At 40.6% G+C, this 19,920-nt stretch overlaps 1 protein-coding gene across 5 annotated transcripts in view; it reads right to left on the reverse strand.

Annotated features, from left to right (window-relative positions):
• The window catches only part of LOC134673397 (sodium/calcium exchanger 3), a 217,329-nt gene extending 214,803 nt beyond the window's left edge, over positions 1 to 2,526 (reverse strand). For all 5 annotated transcript variants that reach the window (XM_063531374.1, XM_063531375.1, XM_063531373.1 and 2 more), the window contains exon 1: positions 822 to 2,526. In XM_063531374.1, coding sequence (XP_063387444.1) covers positions 822 to 2,479 — 1,658 coding nt within the window. In that variant the 5' untranslated portion in view covers positions 2,480 to 2,526. The remainder of the gene's footprint in view (positions 1 to 821) is intronic.
• Between the last annotated feature and the right edge of the window lie 17,394 nt (positions 2,527 to 19,920).

Consider the following 19,920-nt stretch of genomic DNA (forward strand, 5'->3'; position numbering starts at 1 on the left):
AAACATACCTACATAATGATGTTATAGATTAACCATATTGGAATGGTTATTATACATTATGTGTAATCGATAATGGACCATACCCAAATTTATAAATATTATGTTAATGTTTCGGCAAAACGTAGAATCAGCTACATGAGATAACATCACCATTCGGGGCTATAACCGCGAAAATCGAAGTTCGCAAATTGCGGGCATCTTTCTCTGTCACTCTAATTACGCCTTCATTGGAGTAAAAGAGAAAGATCCCTGCAATTTGCGACTATCGGTAGCCCCTCAGGAACAACGCCCACTATGTGGTTAGCAAATAGCGTTAACATGGATGACATAACGCGGGACAATGGGCATCTGCAAAATCCCATTTGCATAATCCTTCGCTAACCGAATTTACCGAAATAGCGATTTCGAACGGTTGTAGCAGATTAACTTACTATTAATGGCTTAAAACAGTCTTAGGTTAGGTTACGTTAGATTAGTCAGTAGATAGAAAACTTAACGGCAAACTTATAGGCTAAATAAAGCTTTTGAAGATATTCTCATTAAAAACGCGTGTTTCAAATTGTTGAGGTGACTAATATAAAAATTTCCGGCCTCAAACATTTTATAAACTATTTTTGGATATTTCTGTGTTTTTTGTCCAAGTCTCCATTGATATTTTGCTCGATTGTCAGTCATCCGTGACCAAAGCTGGTGTGGTCCCAGCTGGATTCGGATAAGAAATAAAAATAATGAAATTATCGCGTTAGACCCGTTCTAATCACTAAATAGGTGTACAAAAACTCGAGAGTTTAAGGTTATAATAAAATAAGCTAAGTACTCACTCAGTTTCGTTGTTTTCAAAGATTATGTGTCCTTCAGCAGGCTCGTACTGAGCACCGCTCTTGGCAGTCCCATCCTCCGTCCAGTACGGGACGCGCACCTTGCCTCTCGCTCCCGCGGTCCGTCCCACTCGAAGATCATACGTCCCCACCGACTCTGTCAACTCAAAGTCCCTTTGAGGGAAAGAGAACACACCGGAATGGTCATCGTCCAATATCACTACAGTGGCTGACGATGGCGAAGCCAAACAAGCACCTTTAGCCGAACTCAGACGAACGTAAAAGTGCTCGTCTTCTTCAAACACGTCGTCGTCGATTACTTGGACCGTGAAGGTTTTCTCCGTCTCTCCGGGTTTGAAGACTAGAGTTCCCTGAGCGGCCACGTAGTCTGACCCAGCTTCGGCTGTCCCGTCTTCAGTGGTATACTGCACAGTCACTTCTCCACTCAAGTCTCCCGCCCGAACCACTCGAACTTCAAACGAGCCACAGTTCTCCATGACCGTATAGTGGTCAGGTTCAAAGCGAACATTCGGACCGCGAGGTTCAATCGACGGTGAACCTGACCCTCGTCGCTGCAACTCAGCCTTCACCTCACTAAGATCACTTTGAGCCCTCTCCGATATTTTCCGCGAGAAGTCACCTCCACCAGTCATCTTCCGCGTTGCGGCCACACGATAAAAGGCCCGAGACTTGGGACCTTTCGACATCAGAGTTTCTAATGCCATCCTTTCTACGGTCTCTAAATCCTCTTCCGGGTGTTGCCTCCTCAATTCTCGGAGAACTGCAACATAATCTCGACGAGATTTCTCCACTTCCCGGCCTTCGTCATCATCGGATGCAAAATCATCGCCCGGTTTTAATGCCATTTCTACGGAGCCATCCCCTTCACCTTCCACGATCACCCCTCGCTCGTTGACACGATATCCTTTCTTTAAATACTTGTACACAAGCAGCCGGCGATCTGCTATGTAAGCCGTCATAACTGTCGTTGGAAAGAAGAGGAAGGTGACAGCGCCCTCCCATACTTCGACTTCGTTCGGTGATATAACAGCAAGAATGAGGTAGAGCCACACATACGCGAATATCGACCAAGTGGCGGTCACAAGAAACACTCGGAGATGCTTAATCTTCCGCACCTCACCGTCAGGAATCACACCCACACATATCGCTATGATAACGAACAAATTATAAGCGGCGGAGCCCACGATAGTCCCCGGCCCCAAATCGCCCGCCTCGAAGTTCTTTCCAGCTATCTCTATAACGGACAACAAAATCTCAGGCGCACTAGACCCTAAGGCCATTAAAGTCAAGTTGGCAACAGTCTCATTCCACACACGAACGACAACGATCTGGTCGCTGCCGTTCCGCCGCACGCGCACCTCCTTCTCGCGCGACGTGATGACTTCAATGGCGGCCATGAAACGGTCCGAGACGATGGACACGCCGATGAAGAGGTACATGAGCGCCAAGAAGTAGACGATGCCACGGAGCGCGATGTCGAGGGTCGGGACATCTTCGAGCGGGTGCCAGACGGGCAGGACGAGCCCGTCGGAGCACTGGAGGCGGTGCGGGGTGGTGGCGTTGCGCGGCGCGGGGCGCGCTGGCGGCTCGGCGCGTGCCACCACGCAGCAGGCCGCGAGCGCGGCGAGCGCGGGCCGCATGCCGCGTTACCTGACGCCACCCATGCGCGGCGACCGGCGCTGCTCGTAGCCGGCGCCCGACTGAGCGTCGCGACGCCGCCCCGCCCCGCGCCGATCACCGTGGAAGCCTCTACTTCTTGCGGTTAACTAAAACTCACATGCGATCACTTAGGCTTTGTACACGTTTCGATATAAGTATACGCAACGTTGTGAATTTCATTTGGCAGCGGCTTAGAAAGTTTTCAGTAAAAAGGTTATTAGCTCGCTAAGTTATCAAACTTGGTTTAAATTCGCTTCTTGTTATCAGAAGTTTGGCTAAGTTGCGGGGTAGGCTGTTATATTGTCGTTTGCTGAGGGGGTGCGAATATTAAGAAGTTTGGAAAATTAAGTTATTTATGTTGTCTTATGGAAGAACGTGTATCAATAAAGGGGGTTCTAATCTTTTAAGTTGACTCGTCGGTTGCGGAGCGCCCGGAGATAATAATTTAGATGACTGACAGCTTTAATGAATTCGCAGATTGATGCAGCTTAATATTTCACAGGGACGTTTTCATTATTCCCGAGTTAGAGACATGTCAAATTTAGGGTTATAGATATTCAACGACTTTGGTTATTCTTTTCAAAAAGAGAAGGTTGAAAATTGCACTTTTTATATTTCAAGTTTTTGTCAAAGAGCAGATGTATATCTAGCAATGCACCGAGGAGAAGTTTCTTAAGTTACGAAACTTCTATGAAGAATATTCTCTGGAACTTAAATTTAATAAACAATCTAATCGTGACAAGACCGACGTAGACACACATGCCATTTTAAATATTTCGCTTTACTGATATGTGGCGTGTAATATTACATATATATTACACAAAACGTTAAATTTCTCATGGGAACATTCTCACAGAGAACTTTCTAAGTTTCTTTCATGTAATTTCTTTGAAATTTCCGAGAACATTTCTGCAATTTCTGCAATTTGTACATTGCTAGGTATATCACATTTAACTTTCGCGGTATGAACACACTTAAAACATACTTTAACACTGACACTGACTTAAAACATATTTTAAGTCGGATCTATCGCGAATTTACTTGGTTACCTTAACAAAATAAATTCGAGATATACCAGCCGATTATAAATCTTATGCTATTAAACGAGCAATTCTTGTATACATATTTATTTATTTATATATGTATATTTCGGGAATCTCGGGAAACGGCTCTATTTCGATGAAATTTGCTATATGGGGGTTTTCGGGGGCGAAAAATCGATCTAGCTAGGTCTTATCTATGGAAAACTGCATTTTTAGTTTTTATATGTGTAGCTCGGTCTGCTGATATTATGTTTTATTATGAGCGCAGGTACAGTCGCCATCAGATATATTGGAGCGGCTAAGGCGCTCACAAATATCTGAACACGCCTCTATTTTCAGGGCGTTAGAGTGCGTGTTCAGATATTGTGAACACCGTGGCCGCTCCGATATATCTTATGGCGACTGTATGTCAGTAGACTATCAGCAACTGATTTAAAATTAAAGTATCGTGAGTTATAATGAAAATAAACAGTCAGATAATTAACGCCCGTCGCTTTTGTGATTGCATACAAAATGGATGAAGATGGATGCCCGGCGAATCCAAATAAAGTCTCGCTTTCTCGCTTATACAGGCTGCGTCCTGTAACAGGGGCAATACATTAAACTAAAGGCTGTACTCCTCAAACTTACCAACATTTCTTCAGCAACTATTAAAAATTATGAATCCTAAAGGACTTCCTCTTTTTCATACAAAATAAATATTGCCTTCAATGTACGCTGACATCAGTGTGTTTGGCGTTACTTGTCACGCTTTTAACATAACAAAAATTGCAATACATTACGTCTTAGAATAAACTTTAAAGTGTAATAAAAACAATACATGAGTTATTTTCAAAAGTTGCTGAACAAATGTTGATCAGTTTGAGTACTGCCTACAGTTTAATTTATTGCTCCTGTTACAGAAAACACACTGTATATATTACATACCAATTGGTACGTAAACCGATGTATTTTGTTACTTTAATTATATATTTGGCTAAATGATAACTTATGCTATGCTATGATTGATAATGATGACCTATGTGATAAACTCATTATAATTGTCAAGACTTTTATAAATAAACGCAGGAAGCAATAAGGTGCTTTTTATCTGAAATTCCAACAGAAATTCTGATAGAAAGGTCCATATTGCAATGAAGCATAAGGACCATTTTCTGATGGTAAGCCACATTTTACCCACATCATATAAATGGACGAGGTTTCAATCAAATTACTAGTGGAGTCACGTAACGACCTAACTTGGTTGAGTTGACTCCTCGGGGCATGACTCCAAATATTGAATTCTGCCCAAACTAGATGGTGGTAATTAGTTTATTATAACATGTTTTCGTATTACGTACGTTAGTGTCAGATGACATGACACATTTTTAGGGTTCCGTACCGTAATGGTAAAACGGGACCCTATTACTAAGACTTCACTGTCCGTCCGTCCCTCCGTCCGTCCATCCGTCCGTCCGTCCGTCCATCCGTCGTCCGTCTGTCACCAGGCTGTATCTCACGAACCGTGATAGCTAGACAGTTGAAATTTTCACAGATGATGTATTTCTGTTGCCGCTATAGCAACAGAATAGGATAAAGATTTAAGTGGGGCTCCCATACAACAAACGTGATTTTTGACCAAAGTTAAGCAACGTCGGGCGGGGTCAGTACTTGGATGGGTGACCGTTTTTTTTTGCCTTTTTTTGCATTATGGTACGGAACCCTTCGTGCGCGAGTCCCACTCGCACTTGCCCGGTTTTTGTATTACCTACGTGACGTGGTCATATTCATGGAAAAAGGATAATTTTCAGTGACACGTGTCAAATAAGTATAGAGACTGTGCGCGTTGGAGCGTCTGCCATCTTGTGGCCTCAATCGGAAACATATGTGCACATATCCATTGCCAAAGTAAGTACTACCATCTACCGTTTTCGTCGATACGTTTTCTTGTGCATAGTAGATTCTGCCATCTTGTGGGCTACATCTGAATGATTAACGACACATTTACGCCTCGCGCCAAAAATCTGACGGCTCATATGCTGCCCCTATAGTTCATGCACGGTCTATCTGTCATTCATTGTGGACCGTTTTTTTAACTCAAAAATATGCTAAGGGCAAAAAGAATAGATAGTATAGAGGGGTCCTGACATAGTAAATGTTGTAGTCACTCTGTCAACACACGACTAAAACTCAAAATAAACACGTATAAAATTATCAAAAAAATGAATATACCTACACCGTGTTTTTTTTTATTTCCGTTAATTTCAAGGGTGCATTCCTGAGCTTAAATCAAGTAACTTTCTCAAAGACACCGATATTCTAATTAACTCCATTTCGGAGATATCCAATAATTTATTTTTTTCCTATAAGGCCTCTACAAGCGTGTACAGTTGCCTTAGGGCCGGTTTACATATTGATTAGTGTTTAGAATGAGTTCATACATTTGCTACTAAACTTAAGTACAATCTCGGTCGATGGATATTCGAAATGACATTGATATATCAAAGATTTCAATTGTTTGGTTGAGTTAAATGTAATGCCCGTATTACAACTACGCTATATGCTACATTTAATTACTTTTTAAACTTAAATATTTTTTTTTTTAAAAACAAAAAAAAAAATTTTTTTTTGAAAAATTAACTATGCCAATTAGTTCTCTTAAACGTACTTAACCATACCCCGAAGTTAACGGAATTCAACAAAAACACGGTGTATATGGATAAATGATTTTATTATTTTTATATCATTTTGACCCATGTTCATTCACTGATATCTATGTGTTAAAATTGTTAAATATGAAACGGTGTCGTCACGCCATCTAGCCGAGAATAGGCCAAAGACGTGTGCGCCATCTATGCGAGAATGACTTTTTCTTGATTTCCGAGGCACGTTCTTTTCTTAGACTTTATTCATCTTATACGTAGTTACATATGTCTTTGCTAAGGGCTTCGGTTAACACGCCTACGATCAGGCAAATCGTACATTTGTTTGCACCATGGCTGTCTGTATCCTATAAAACGTGATAGACAAGCCCCTGAATAAATCAGTGTCAAGGCGGACGGGAACCAAATTAGTGACGTCACCACTGTCGCGGCGCGCAGACGTTTCCTGCACAGAATGGTGTTACAGCAATAGGATATTTGACTGTATTTAAAATAAATAATTTCTCAGCACACCAGCTCGGAAAGGCTTACTTTGCACTTCAAAAACGGATAGCAAAGTTGCATTTTATTCACATGTGAGACAAAGTAATCAAATGCAAATTTTGAGTTGTTTTCTTATGTTTGCTGGTAGAATTGACTTTTAAATGATGATTTTGGATGATAAATATTTAATAACATTCATTTGGATTTGATTTGGTATGATTTTGTTTGATCTTTTACATTTAATATTTGCTTTGGGCTGGTGTGGTGAAAAATTTTGTGTTTCACTCGGGAGCAAATTTTGTTTAACCCTCGTGCTTTGAAACCCTCGCAACGCTCAAGATTCCATTTTTCGAACCACTCGCTACGCTCGTGGTTCAATTTTGGGATCTTTCGCTTGCTCGGGTATCAATATTAGCACGAGCGGTTAAACAACAACTTTGCCCCCTTGTAAAACAAATAACTATTATACCATGCAAGAAATAAAGCACCAGAAAATTAATAGAGAAACGTAGACAGCAGTTATTTTTAGACACAATTTCTATTTTAAAACCCGTATAAAACTTGTAGGTTATTCGATCGTGACGTCATATGCAAAAAGTGGTGCCATCTACTCGAGACTAGACCGTCGGCCTAAATTTTGTAGGACAATCCGCCTCTATAAAGAGGCTCGAATAGATGGCACCGAGCGTTTTTCGCCTTAAAATACGTGAATGACCCGTTCTTAATACCGGGTGTGGCCTGTAACACGAGCAAATAATTAAAACATACACTTTTTTGACACTTTGACACGTTGACACTTTTGTTCAACAACTTTTAAAAATTATGAAGTATAAAGACTTCGTATTTTTCATACAAAATAAATATTATCTTCAATGGACGCCATCGCCACGCCATATCATATCATTGTGATTGACATTGCTTGTCACGCCTTTAAACATAAAAAAATTCGCAATACATTGCGACTTAGAAAAAACTTTAAAGTGTATTAAAAATCAAACCACAAGTTATTTTTAAAAGTCGCTGAATAAAATTTGGTCAGTATGAGGAGTACAGCCTACAGTTTAATTTTTGCTCATGTTACAGGCCACACCCGGTATGTCTGTGTCTCACGGAAGTTTTCTCACCGTATTATTGTCGTCAGCGTGAGACCTGCGACTTGCAATCCGGAGGTCGCGGGTTCAAACCCCGGCTCGTACCAATGAGTTTTTCGGAACTTATGTACGAAATATCATTTGATATTTACCAGTCGCTTTGCGGTGAAGGAAAACATCGAGAGGAAACCGGACTAATCCCAATAAGGCCTAGTTTACCCTCTGGGTTGGAAGGTCAGATGGTAGTCGCTTTCGTAAAAACTAGTGCCTACGTCAAATCGTGGGATTAGTTGTCAAGCGGACCCCAGGCTCCCATGGGCCGTGGCGAAATGCCGGGATAACGCCAGGAAGGAGGAGATTATTGTCGTCAGCGCGATACAAAAATTACCAAGTTTTGTTTTAAGAAAGAAAGCCCCACATAACCCTGCAGACGGCTTATTTAGTAAAGGGTGGTTAGGGGTATAAGTGATATTTATCGTCCGGACCCCGCTAGCCCTCTGACCCCATATATTGCGCGTGACCTTAATCAAGATGCTGGACCAACGCCGTTATGTTGACAGATATACGGACACAGTTATGTGGATAGATTGCGAATAAAATTTACTGTTAATTAGTTGTACAGAAGTACCTACACATAGATCAAGAGCAATATTATCAAAGAGAATAAGAGTGTATAGAGAGTTATTGTCAAAGTCAAAAATGTATTAGAGATAGCCTTAAGCAATAGTTATTAAGTTAGATTTAAGTTATATTGCAGTGCCCTACAGGGTTTCATAGCTGAACTAATACAATGTACCAACCTGTATAACCTATGAAAGCAATAAATACACTGATTACTGATTACTGATTACTGAAAGTAAATTATGTAGTCACAGTTCATTTACTGCCATTTCTATCACAGAAAGTGGTGACATCTAGTCAAGACTAGACCGAAAGTATGGTTCCATCTTTTCGAGCGATGGCACTGTGACTACATAATTTACTTAACAATCCGCCTCTATATATTATCAATAACTGTGTCGGTACACAGACACAGTACCTACCTACCTACTGACTAAAGAATAAGGTAATTCGCCAATAACTGGCCAGTTTGGGGTGGCCGGTTACTGACGAATTACCCTACTATAGTTCGTATTTTTTAGCATTAGAAATAAGGTAAACAATCTTGATGTGTCTTTTAATTGAAAACCACATTTTAAAAATAAGTTACGGCAAATATGTAACAATTATGAACCTAATACGATCATTTATATTCTTCTGCTTTCATAAATGATAGTTACTGATTTTTAATAAGCGTTTTTCAATTAAAAGACATGCTAAAATCGCTTACCTTCTTCCAAGTTCTTTCTAATGCTAAAAAAAACGAACTATAGAAAGCCTAAAACAACATAATTAGTGTAGTGTCGCGACTCGCGAACACTCTAATCATAGACTTATAATATATAAAGACGGTGTCTCAGCGAGCTGTCACTGTTGCCACTTTTGTTTAGTGTACGATTAACAATGAGGCCCACGTTGCTGTAGCCATGTCGATAAAGTCATATCGATAAACTATCGACATTTCTTGCAATTTTAATTTTACTTCAAAGGCTTAACGATACCTAAAATGACCAAAAACGCTTTTATTCTTTATTGTGGTTATCAGATCACAATTTTATAGTCACGCCCCAGCAGGGAACCAAGGGAAAGTTCAGATATTTAATTAAAATACATAAATACCTCCTAAAATAGGTGTTCCGCAATAATTGAATTATATTATTATATTATAATATATTCATTATCCATTAGCATTTCAATTATGTTTATGTTTAACGAAGATATTGAAGCTTCAATTAATCGCTATTTCGTTCCGCTGTGTAGCGTTTATCGATATATAACATGATTAAAATCGACTTTTCACATCCCTAAAAGAGCACACATATACGCTTTTACGCACACATACACAGCCTGGGCGCATCAAGAAAGGCAACACTTGATTTGAATACCACCTTGTCAACAGTATGGTTGTCCTTTTTTGACAAACGGCATTTTAAAAGAGCGAGGCGAGAGAAATGATACTAGTTGCTGCGTCGTGAAAGAGAACAGAAAACGTTGGGCCCTTGACTCTAATGGATTGCAAAAAAAGCGGCTGGCGTTCCGAGAGCCAAGCGCGAGTCTTTCCTGGGTCTTTGTGCAATTTAAAAAGAAATTTGCCTATTTGTGTGTGGGGAGGCCTTTTCCCACTCCCACTGTTGGGCAAAGGCATCCCCTCTCCCTTTCCAACCCTCCCTGTGCTAGGCAAGACCCCCCAATCCCGCTGGAACGTCTCCAAGGCGTCCCGCCATTCTCTCAGGTTCTTGATTATGTTGATTTTTTATATATTTGTCGCAGGGTGACGACACTGGTGTCGCACGCGATAGATTTAAAAACTTGTAATTACGTCGGTGCCAGCGTTTACTGATTTTGTAACTTGTAACGCCATCTATTGGCAGTTCTCGGAAACGTCAAGCATTTTGCTTGGGTGCGGTCGGCGCAGAACTAGTAACGGTTGGTTGGCTAACTTCAAGGTAAACAAAAGTGACAGTTACAAACCTGATGACAAGACTTGGTGGGGAAAAGGAGGCATGGCCGCCATTCTTGATCGTGCCTTCAATCGTGACGGACGTTAGACTAGTTCTGCGACGAACACACCACGTTTCCAAAGTAGATTATTTTAAATCGATTTGTATCGAAGTAATCGTTTAACTTTTTGTTTTTATTGTGATTGTGATTTGAAAATACACATTTGAACTGCACGTATTGCATCTTATTTTGTGATTACAATCATGCACGAACCTACTGAAGACGGTACCCCAGACCAGGATTCGACATCGGAAGTGGAAACCGGACGCCAATCCCCACGACTACCAGCAAGACGGCGAAGCGATGAAAAATGGCGGCTTCTTTTGGAACAACAAAATAAAAATTTTATGGCTTTGTTGCAAACCCTAAACAAGCCGCAGCCATCCACGTCGAAAGAACTTCGATTACCTGATTTTGATCCCGATAAGCAAGATGTTGATGCACGAGCCTGGATTTCTACCGCGGATTTGTGTATTGATGACTCAGACCGTCAAGGAACATCTTTAATGATTGCCTTAAGCCGCGCACTCAAGAATCGTGCTTCAACCTGGCTTTCTAGAGTAGCCTATGCCGGAATGAATTGGCATGAATTTAAGGAGCTGTTCATAGCAAGGTACGATATCTCTGAGACTAGTGCTGCTTATCTCATAGACCTTAATTCTAAAAAGCCAGATGATAAAGAGTGCTTAGCTGATTATGCTTCCAGTTTAATGTCATCAATTATGTCAAGGTGGAATGGGTTGACTACGGAGCAAATTGCTATCGCTACAGTGTTAGCTCACATTTCTCGCTACGAGCCACGTGTTCAACGTCTATCATTTACAACTGACATTAAGACCCGAAGTCAATTGCAACAAGAGCTTAAAGCGGTGTCATATTTGAAGAGAAAAGCTCCGTCCAGCAACACTTACGACGAATCAGACACCAAGAAGCCCCGTATGGGAAGTGCTCAAGCAAACATTAAGTGTTTTTACTGTGGCAAACTTGGTCATAGGTCTCCACAATGTTTTTTAAAAAGGGAAGCTAACCAACAAGATAACCGAACGAAGACCGACGCTACCATCAAGGAGCAAGCAACTGAGAAACCTGTCACCTGCTTCAATTGCCGGAAGCAGGGCCACTTTGCCTACAACTGTCCGAAGAAGAGCGGTCAAGATGGAAGTAGCAGCGAGACCAGCAGCTCGAAGCAAAAGCGCGTCGATGTCTGCGCCGTGGATTCCCCTACAGGACTTCTACGTCACAACGGTGAGCATTTGCCATTCTTTTATGATTCAGGAGCGGAGTGCTCGTTAGTTAAGGAATCAGTCTCATGTAAATTTAGTGGCAAGAGGATATATGATAATGTGACTATGACTGGTGTAGGAGGCTCTACCATTTCGACAATTCAAATTTTGACCACTATAGAGATCGACGGCATTACATTAGAGATTCTCTTACACGTATTACCTGACCATTGTTTGCGGCATGGAATCATGATTGGACGCGAAGTGTTAGCTATGGGTTTGGCTATCCACATGACAGCAGATAAATTAAAATTTGGAAAAATCCGAGTTGTCGAATCATGTGACCTCGCCGCAGATACTAAAATTGACCTTGACCAAATTGACACTGATTGTACCCCGGACATGAAGCCCAAATTGTTAGAAGTTTTGAAATGTTTTGAACATTGCTTTACAACTGCCATACCGACATCCGCTGCTGATACTGAACCTATGACAATACGATTAAAAGACCCCCATAAAACAGTTAACCGCCGTCCCTACCGATTGAGCCCCGATGAGCGACAAGTTGTAAGAAATAAAGTTGATAGTTTACTCAAAGCAGGTGTGATTCGCCCTAGTTCATCGCCTTTCGCAAGCCCAATACTTCTAGTCAAAAAGAAAGACGGTACGGACAGAATGTGCGTTGACTACCGTGAATTAAATGACAATACTGTGCCTGACCGATTTCCCTTGCCGCTCATCTCGGATCAAATAGCTCGATTGCATGGAGGGCATGTATTCTCGATTTTAGACTTAGCGTCAGGTTTTCACCAGATCGCAATAGAGCCAGAGTCCATTGAGAGAACAGCTTTTGTGACCCCTGAAGGTCATTTCGAATATCTTACAATGCCTTTTGGGCTCCGTAATGCTCCTTCGGTCTTTCAGCGCGCTCTTATTCATGCTCTCGGAGATCTGGTGAATACCTACGTTGTGGTGTACATGGATGATGTGCTCATAGTAGCAAAAGACGCTGATGAGGCTCTGGAACGGCTGCAGGTGGTACTTGATATTCTCGCTAAAAAGGGTTTCTCGTTAAATCACAAAAAGTGCGCTTTCCTGAAGCGCAAAGTTGAGTATCTTGGATACGAGGTAAGTGAGGGGCAAATTCGCCCCAATAGCCGTAAGATCGAAGCTCTAACAGCCGTACCACCGCCAAAGACAGTGACGCAGCTACGCTCGTTCATTGGGTTGGCCACGTACTTTCGGCAGTTCGTGCCGAAGTTTTCACAGATTATGACTCCCTTGTATTCGCTGACTCCTGGGAACGGTAAGATAGACTGGAAACCGGAGCACGAGGCTGTTAGGCAACAGATAATTACGATTCTCACCAGTGAACCGGTACTTACAATTTATGACCCAACGCTTGCAATAGAACTGCATACTGACGCGAGTTCGATGGGCTACGGTGGTGTCTTAATGCAACTGAAAGATGGTAAGTCACACGTGATCGCGTATTACAGCAAGCGCACGACGGCCGCGGAGTCTAAATACCATTCTTATGAGTTAGAGACTCTCGCGGTTGTCAACGCCGTCAAGCATTTCCGGCAGTATCTACACGGGCGCAGATTTGTTGTGGTAACAGATTGTAGTTCTCTCCAATCCACCCGGAAAAAGTTAGACTTAACACCACGCGTTCATAGGTGGTGGGCGTTTCTACAAGGATTTGATTTCGACATTGTACACCGAAGCGGCAAGCGAATGCCCCATGCTGACTTCTTCTCGAGAAATCCGTTGCCGACTAAGTGTGATAGCGTCATGACTGAGAAGGTAAAGTCCAAACAGGTGAACCTGACTAACTTGACTGATAATTGGTTGATGGCAGAACAGCAAAAGGATGAGGAGCTTTCGAAACTTATGACTGACTTAAAAGAAGAGAAGCTGTAAGCTGATGTAGCCAAAACTTACGAAATTCGATCGGGCATCCTTCATCGTAAAATCCAGCGTTACGGTAAGACTCGTTGCTTGCCAATAGTTCCTCGATCCTTTCGCTGGTCTGTCATTAATAACGTTCACGAGAGCTTACTGCATTTAGGATGGGAAAAAACGTTAGAGAAGGTATATGATGTCTACTGGTTCGACAACATGGCAAAGTACGTGAAAAAGTTTGTCGAGAACTGCATCACATGCAAAATCTCCAAATCTCATTCAGGTAAAGTACAGGCGAATATGTATCCTATACCTAAGATAGCAATCCCATGGCACACTGTGCACGTCGACGCTACCGGGAAATTGAGCGGAAAAAATGACAAGAAGGAATACGTCTTTGTGCTGATCGACGCGTTTACTAAGTATGTATTGCTGCATCATACTCTCAATATAGATACGGCTAGCAGCATTAAGGCTGTCAAAGCTAGTGTGGCTTTATTTGGTGCGCCCACTCGCCTGATAGCTGATCAGGGCCGGTGCTTTGCCAGCAGAGACTTTAAAGACTATTGTGACTCGGTCAACGTAAAACTTCATCTAATAGCAACAGGTAGTTCACGAGCCAACGGTCAGGTAGAACGTACCATGAGTACCTTAAAAAATATGCTGACCGCAGTTGAAACCAGCAATCGATCTTGGCAAGATGCTCTACCTGACGTTCAGCTTGCTCTTAATTGCACTATGCACCGAGTCGCAAAGGCCAGCCCGTTGGAACTTCTAATTGGTAAGGTTGCACGACCTCTTGATATTATGTTTGCTGGCGATGAAGAACCGGAAGTTGATATCAATCAAGCTAGGATTCAGGCAGTGGAGTGTATGGAAAGAGCTTCTGCGAATGACAAAGTAAGATTTGATTCTACTAAAGCAAAGGTGAAACCCTTCTCCACAGGTGAATTTGTTTTGCTAAAGAACGAGGAGCGAAATCAAACAAAGCTTGACCCCAAATTCAAGGGCCCTTTCAAGGTTGTAGAAGTTCTAGATGGAGACCGGTATATTCTTCGAGCTCTTAATTCCAACCGCACTTACAAATACGCACACGACCGACTTCGAAAAATGCCTGACAGTAATTACGAAGACAATGATTTTGAAATTATTGACAATGAGGTTATCGACAGTGACGCAGATAATTGAAGTAAGGAGAAATAAGAAACGTATTATTTAATGTATCATTATGTTTTTATTGTCAATCTCTCGTATTCGTTGATGCAATTTTATTCTGATGTATTACTGGTCACGGTCAGTGGTGACTTTGGGCTGTCCTCAGGGGCTGTCCATGAGATTCGGTCGTCCTTGAGGATTAGTCAAGTGTGTTGGTCTTTCTTAGTGGCTGTCCATGGATTTCGGTCGCCCTTGAGAATTGTCCAGGTATATCGGTCGTCCTCCGGGGTTGTCCATGTAGTTCGGTCACCCTAGAGGATTGTCCAGGAATATCGGTCGTCTTCCAGGGTTGTCCATGTAGTTCGGTCACCCTAGAGGATTGTCCAGGAATATCGGTCGTCTTCAGGGGTTGTCCATGGAGTTCGGTCACCCTTGGAGATTGTCCAGGAAAGTCGGTCATCCTGGGGTTATCCTCGGAGTTACTTGGTTAAGGCAAGGTGGCTGTCGGTTACCCCAGGATTGTCCAGGAATATCGGTCATCCTCAGGAATTGTCCATGGATTTCGGTCGTTCTTGAGGATTGTCCATGTGAGTCGGACATCTTAACGCTGGATACTCTGACATTGTCCAAGTAGTGTAAACGATACTTAAGCAGAGTTTGAGCGAAAAGTGACGTAATTGTGTTATAGGTTAATAACTACCTATTGTCAGTTATGCTCATACAAATATTACTAAGACAGTACCTTGTGACACGGTCAACTTTTTTTATTATTCACGTGGTCAGATTGGCCGAGCTTTAGAGCAAATACTGTTGCAAATTTATTTTACTTTTCAGATACGGCTCGCTCACACGAGGACGTGTGAGATGTCAAGATGGCCGTGTCGCAGGGTGACGACACTGGTGTCGCACGCGATAGATTTAAAAACTTGTAATTACGTCGGTGCCAGCGTTTACTGATTTTGTAACTTGTAACGCCATCTATTGGCAGTTCTCGGAAACGTCAAGCATTTTGCTTGGGTGCGGTCGGCGCAGAACTAGTAACGGTTGGTTGGCTAACTTCAAGGTAAACAAAAGTGACAGTTACAAACCTGATGACAAGACTTGGTGGGGAAAAGGAGGCATGGCCGCCATTCTTGATCGTGCCTTCAATCGTGACGGACGTTAGACTAGTTCTGCGACGAACACACCACGTTTCCAAAGTAGATTATTTTAAATCGATTTGTATCGAAGTAATCGTTTAACTTTTTGTTTTTATTGTGATTGTGATTTGAAAATACACATTTGAACTGCACGTATTGCATCTTATTTTGTGATTACAATCATGCACGAACCTACTGAAGACGGTACCCCAGACCAGGATTCGACATATATTATGTTTAACCCTTATCTTGGCATTGTAACACCCGTGATACATGGAACTTAAAAAAATCTAGCAGGTTCACTTTATTACCTAACAGAATAATTCTGCCATCAATATGTCGAGCTACCCTCCTTGCTTATAGAAAAAAATAATTGGCACGAGTGTCATTGTAAATTAATTAGTAATAATCAACATGGCGCCGCGGAAACAATAGATTTCGGTTCGTACTGAAAGTTTTGCATTTATTTCTTATGTTAGTATATATTTTTCCAAAGTCTACATTTTGATATCTTTACTGTCTCTTGGTGCATACATATTTACAATGCCTTCGAATTTAAAAACATTTAATACACAGGACCTTACATGAAACTGTTATGTATTATATTTGATACACTGCCAAGAACTCAGAAATGTACATATCGAAAGGATTGTATTATATTTAATACATTGCCAAGTTATCCTCAAAATAGTTTTACATGATTTTTTAATCTTTTTATTTTTGTGGCGTTACAAAACATGCTTCAATTATTTAATATTAGTTGTCGTATTATTTAGTTATTAAACTTAGATTTTTTTAAGTACTAGATGTTATTTAACTATATATTCGTACGCTGTAGCATTATTGCTACGCCGTAGCCCGTAGCACGGAAAAATATGTGTATGGCAAAAAATGGCCCCAAAGTAAAAAAAAATGTATTTTTTTTTACTTTTAATTATTTGTTAACTTTTCATATTTTGCTCAACTTTTTGCTGACGACTTTTTTGAAACTTTATGGGATCAAATTTTCCGCCCATGTGATCAGGTATTCGTAGATATAATTTATTTTTACAGGTTTAATAGTTATCTGATGCTTTAGATTGCGTTTAATTAGCAGTAAATGCTAATATCTGTTGCATTACATATTTTATTTTTATTAAAATCTTCATTTTTCTTCTAAAAAGTACGTAACTATTTTGTCGAGTTATTGGCATCGTATCAAATATGATACATATGATTTTCCAAAACTGGAAAATCCTGGATTTTTTTCCTTATTTTTTAATAGTCTAGTATGCTCAATAGGTGACAAAAAACTAAAAACATGTTTATATTTAAGATATTTTGAGCCTTGCCAAGATAAGGGTTAAGTCGCAGTTTTTTTAAGAGCTCTGTAATTATTGCTTATTTTGAATCCCGAGAAAGCGAATGGTTCACAGGGGGTAAGAATAATATTGAAGAAATTCGGAACCAATTTTCAAACGAACGAACCAAATCTAGTTTTTAGATTATGCCAAAAACCAGATCATTGAATTTCTCCGTTCACTGTTACCTATCAGGTAACTCGGGCAAAATAAGAATTGCCAGCCTTGTGTTACTAAACAGCCTCGCTCCGCTATCCTGCTCGGCCTACAAAAGTCCCTCATTTCCCGGTGTTTGTAAGTTGTATTTAAAATAAAACTTGTGCTTCACAAAGGAACCCTGCAAGCCATTTGCGGCACGTTAGAATGTTTGAGCTCTTCCTTGAAAGTGAAAACAAACAGTACGAGATTCCCTTGTAATTAGATAACCTGCCAATCGAACTTTTTGACATTTAGGTTTCAGGACGTATATTAAATTAAAATAGAACAAATCTGCCTACGGCCTAGAAGGTTATTCAGATTTTTACCCGACTACGGCAAAGCAAAAGGAGGGTTATAATAAAATTTGTTAAAGTTTTGATCTGGTTATGATACGACCATGACGAACTTGATTAGCCATTTCACCAACACCAATAAGTACGAGCGAGATGCCTACTGCACGATTTAGGCGTGTTTTTCAAATCAGATCAATATCAAAACCTTAACAAATTGTTGACTCAGAATCAGTTTCCCAGTTATTTTAAAATATCGGCTGGTTCGATTTCGTAGCAGCTGTAGCCTGTAGCTCGTAGCGCAATAAGCCTGCTACGGCATCTGGCGTAGCACGAACTGTCGTAGCACTTCGTAATTGAATTAAGGTGAAATAATATAATTCTCGCACCACTAATCTCATATTGAAATTGAATTAAGAGTGCTAGAGTCAGTCCAAGAAAAGTCTGCAGCGAATTTGATACCCCACGCAGTGTAAATGTTATTTTAAACGTCCAACTTCTATGAAATTATGACATTTGATCTTGCAAGTAAAATTTGACCCACTTCCCGATTTCCGATGAAGCTGAAAATTTGCATGCATATGTAAGTTGGGTGACAATGCGATATGATGGTACAATCAAGCTGATCTGATGATGGAGACAGGAGTTGGCCATATGTATTCTGTGATAAAACAACGCAACCTAATTGTGTTTGGGGTTTTTAGAATAATCTCGATGAGTATTAGTAGCCTGTGTAAAGGGGACCCACTGATTAACAGTCCGCCGGGCGGTATCGACCTGTCAGTTGTTCGGAACTGTTAAAATTTTGTTCTAACCTACAGGCCGGTACCGTGGACTGTTAATCAGTGGGCCCCTTAAGTAAAGAAAAGTACAGACAGCGATAGAAGCTTGTACCAAAAATGTCATTTTTGCCAAATCCTATCTATCCTATCTATATTTCTTATTTCTTATTTTTTTAGCCCAATTTAGAATTTATATAAATACCCTGTATAGCCACCTTATTCCCTCATCGGTCGATAGTAATTTTCGTGTACCAAAACCGCGATATGATATATGGTGACGGCCTAACCTCTGACCACACATAAACAGCCATAACAGCCAATTGAAAACTCATGCAATTTACTACCTTATTCTTGTGCAGTAGAGTCCAAATTTAAACTAGTTTTTCAGCTGCTGTTATGTACGATGGCTCTCATGAGATTAATTAAAACTCTGGATCAAAATATGTAGTTGAGGCGGTAGTTTAGGGTTTGGCGAGTTTTGGAAGTTTCCAATTAGATAGGGTAACCAGTAAAATTAAAAAGGTTTTCACTTTTTAACCGCGACTTAAAGTAATCAAAAGTTCGGCTTATTTCAATGTCTATTACAATCATAATTCTAACTTCACACTAATCTGATTGAAAAAAGTGTGAGTAAGACTCGCGCACGAAGGGTTCCATACCATTGCGCAAAAAACGGCAAAAAATCACGTTTGTTGTATAGGAGCACGATTTAAATATTTATTATATTCTGTTTTTTTGTATTTATTGTTATGGCGGTAACAGAAATACATCATCTGTGAAAATTTCAACTGTCTAGCTATCACGGTTCATGACCAGACTGTATGATAAACAGACGGGACCCTATTGATAAGACTCCTATAATCTTAGTTTTTACCCTTTGGGTACGGAACCCTAAAAAGAGGAGATTATCAATTCCACTGTAGAAGTTTTGTATGTAAAATGTATGAGAGCGTTGGCGGCGACTAGGTTCGAGTGGCCCTTAATAGCGTTAATATTTGAAGAGATCTCTCAATTTCTCCAGGTATCATGATAATGGTACCAACGTTGGTATAACAAAACCTTCAAAAAAATAATTTCTCTAATCGGTACAGTCAAGTACTTATTAAGAGCGCTATTACATTTCGAGGTTGAGCGAGTTTAGGTATTTTACGCGCTGTGGCAGGCCGTGCGAGCTCAGTATGCCGATCCCTTCTACCACACTCGCCCTACAATGATGGATTAAACATTCTTGATCCTTCGCGAAGCATATTGAAATCAACCATAACAACACTAACTGTACTTAACTTTTAAAGTCCTAAAACTGTTATTTGGCCAATTAAATCCCATAGCTTTTATGTCAGCAAATTTTAGCACTATAGGACATATTTTTGAGTAAGTTAATTGTCTACACCCATATTCCACCACCATCTTCTAGTCTAGTTAGCAGAATCGAATAGAGAATCTGTTTATTCATTATAAAACATAATAAAAATCTGTATCTTAAACTTATAAGTATTGAATATTAAAGTATACGTAACGTATTTACGTATT

This window comes from Cydia fagiglandana, chromosome 18 (genome assembly GCF_963556715.1).
Source record: "Cydia fagiglandana chromosome 18, ilCydFagi1.1, whole genome shotgun sequence".
NCBI classification, from domain to species: domain Eukaryota; kingdom Metazoa; phylum Arthropoda; class Insecta; order Lepidoptera; family Tortricidae; genus Cydia; species Cydia fagiglandana.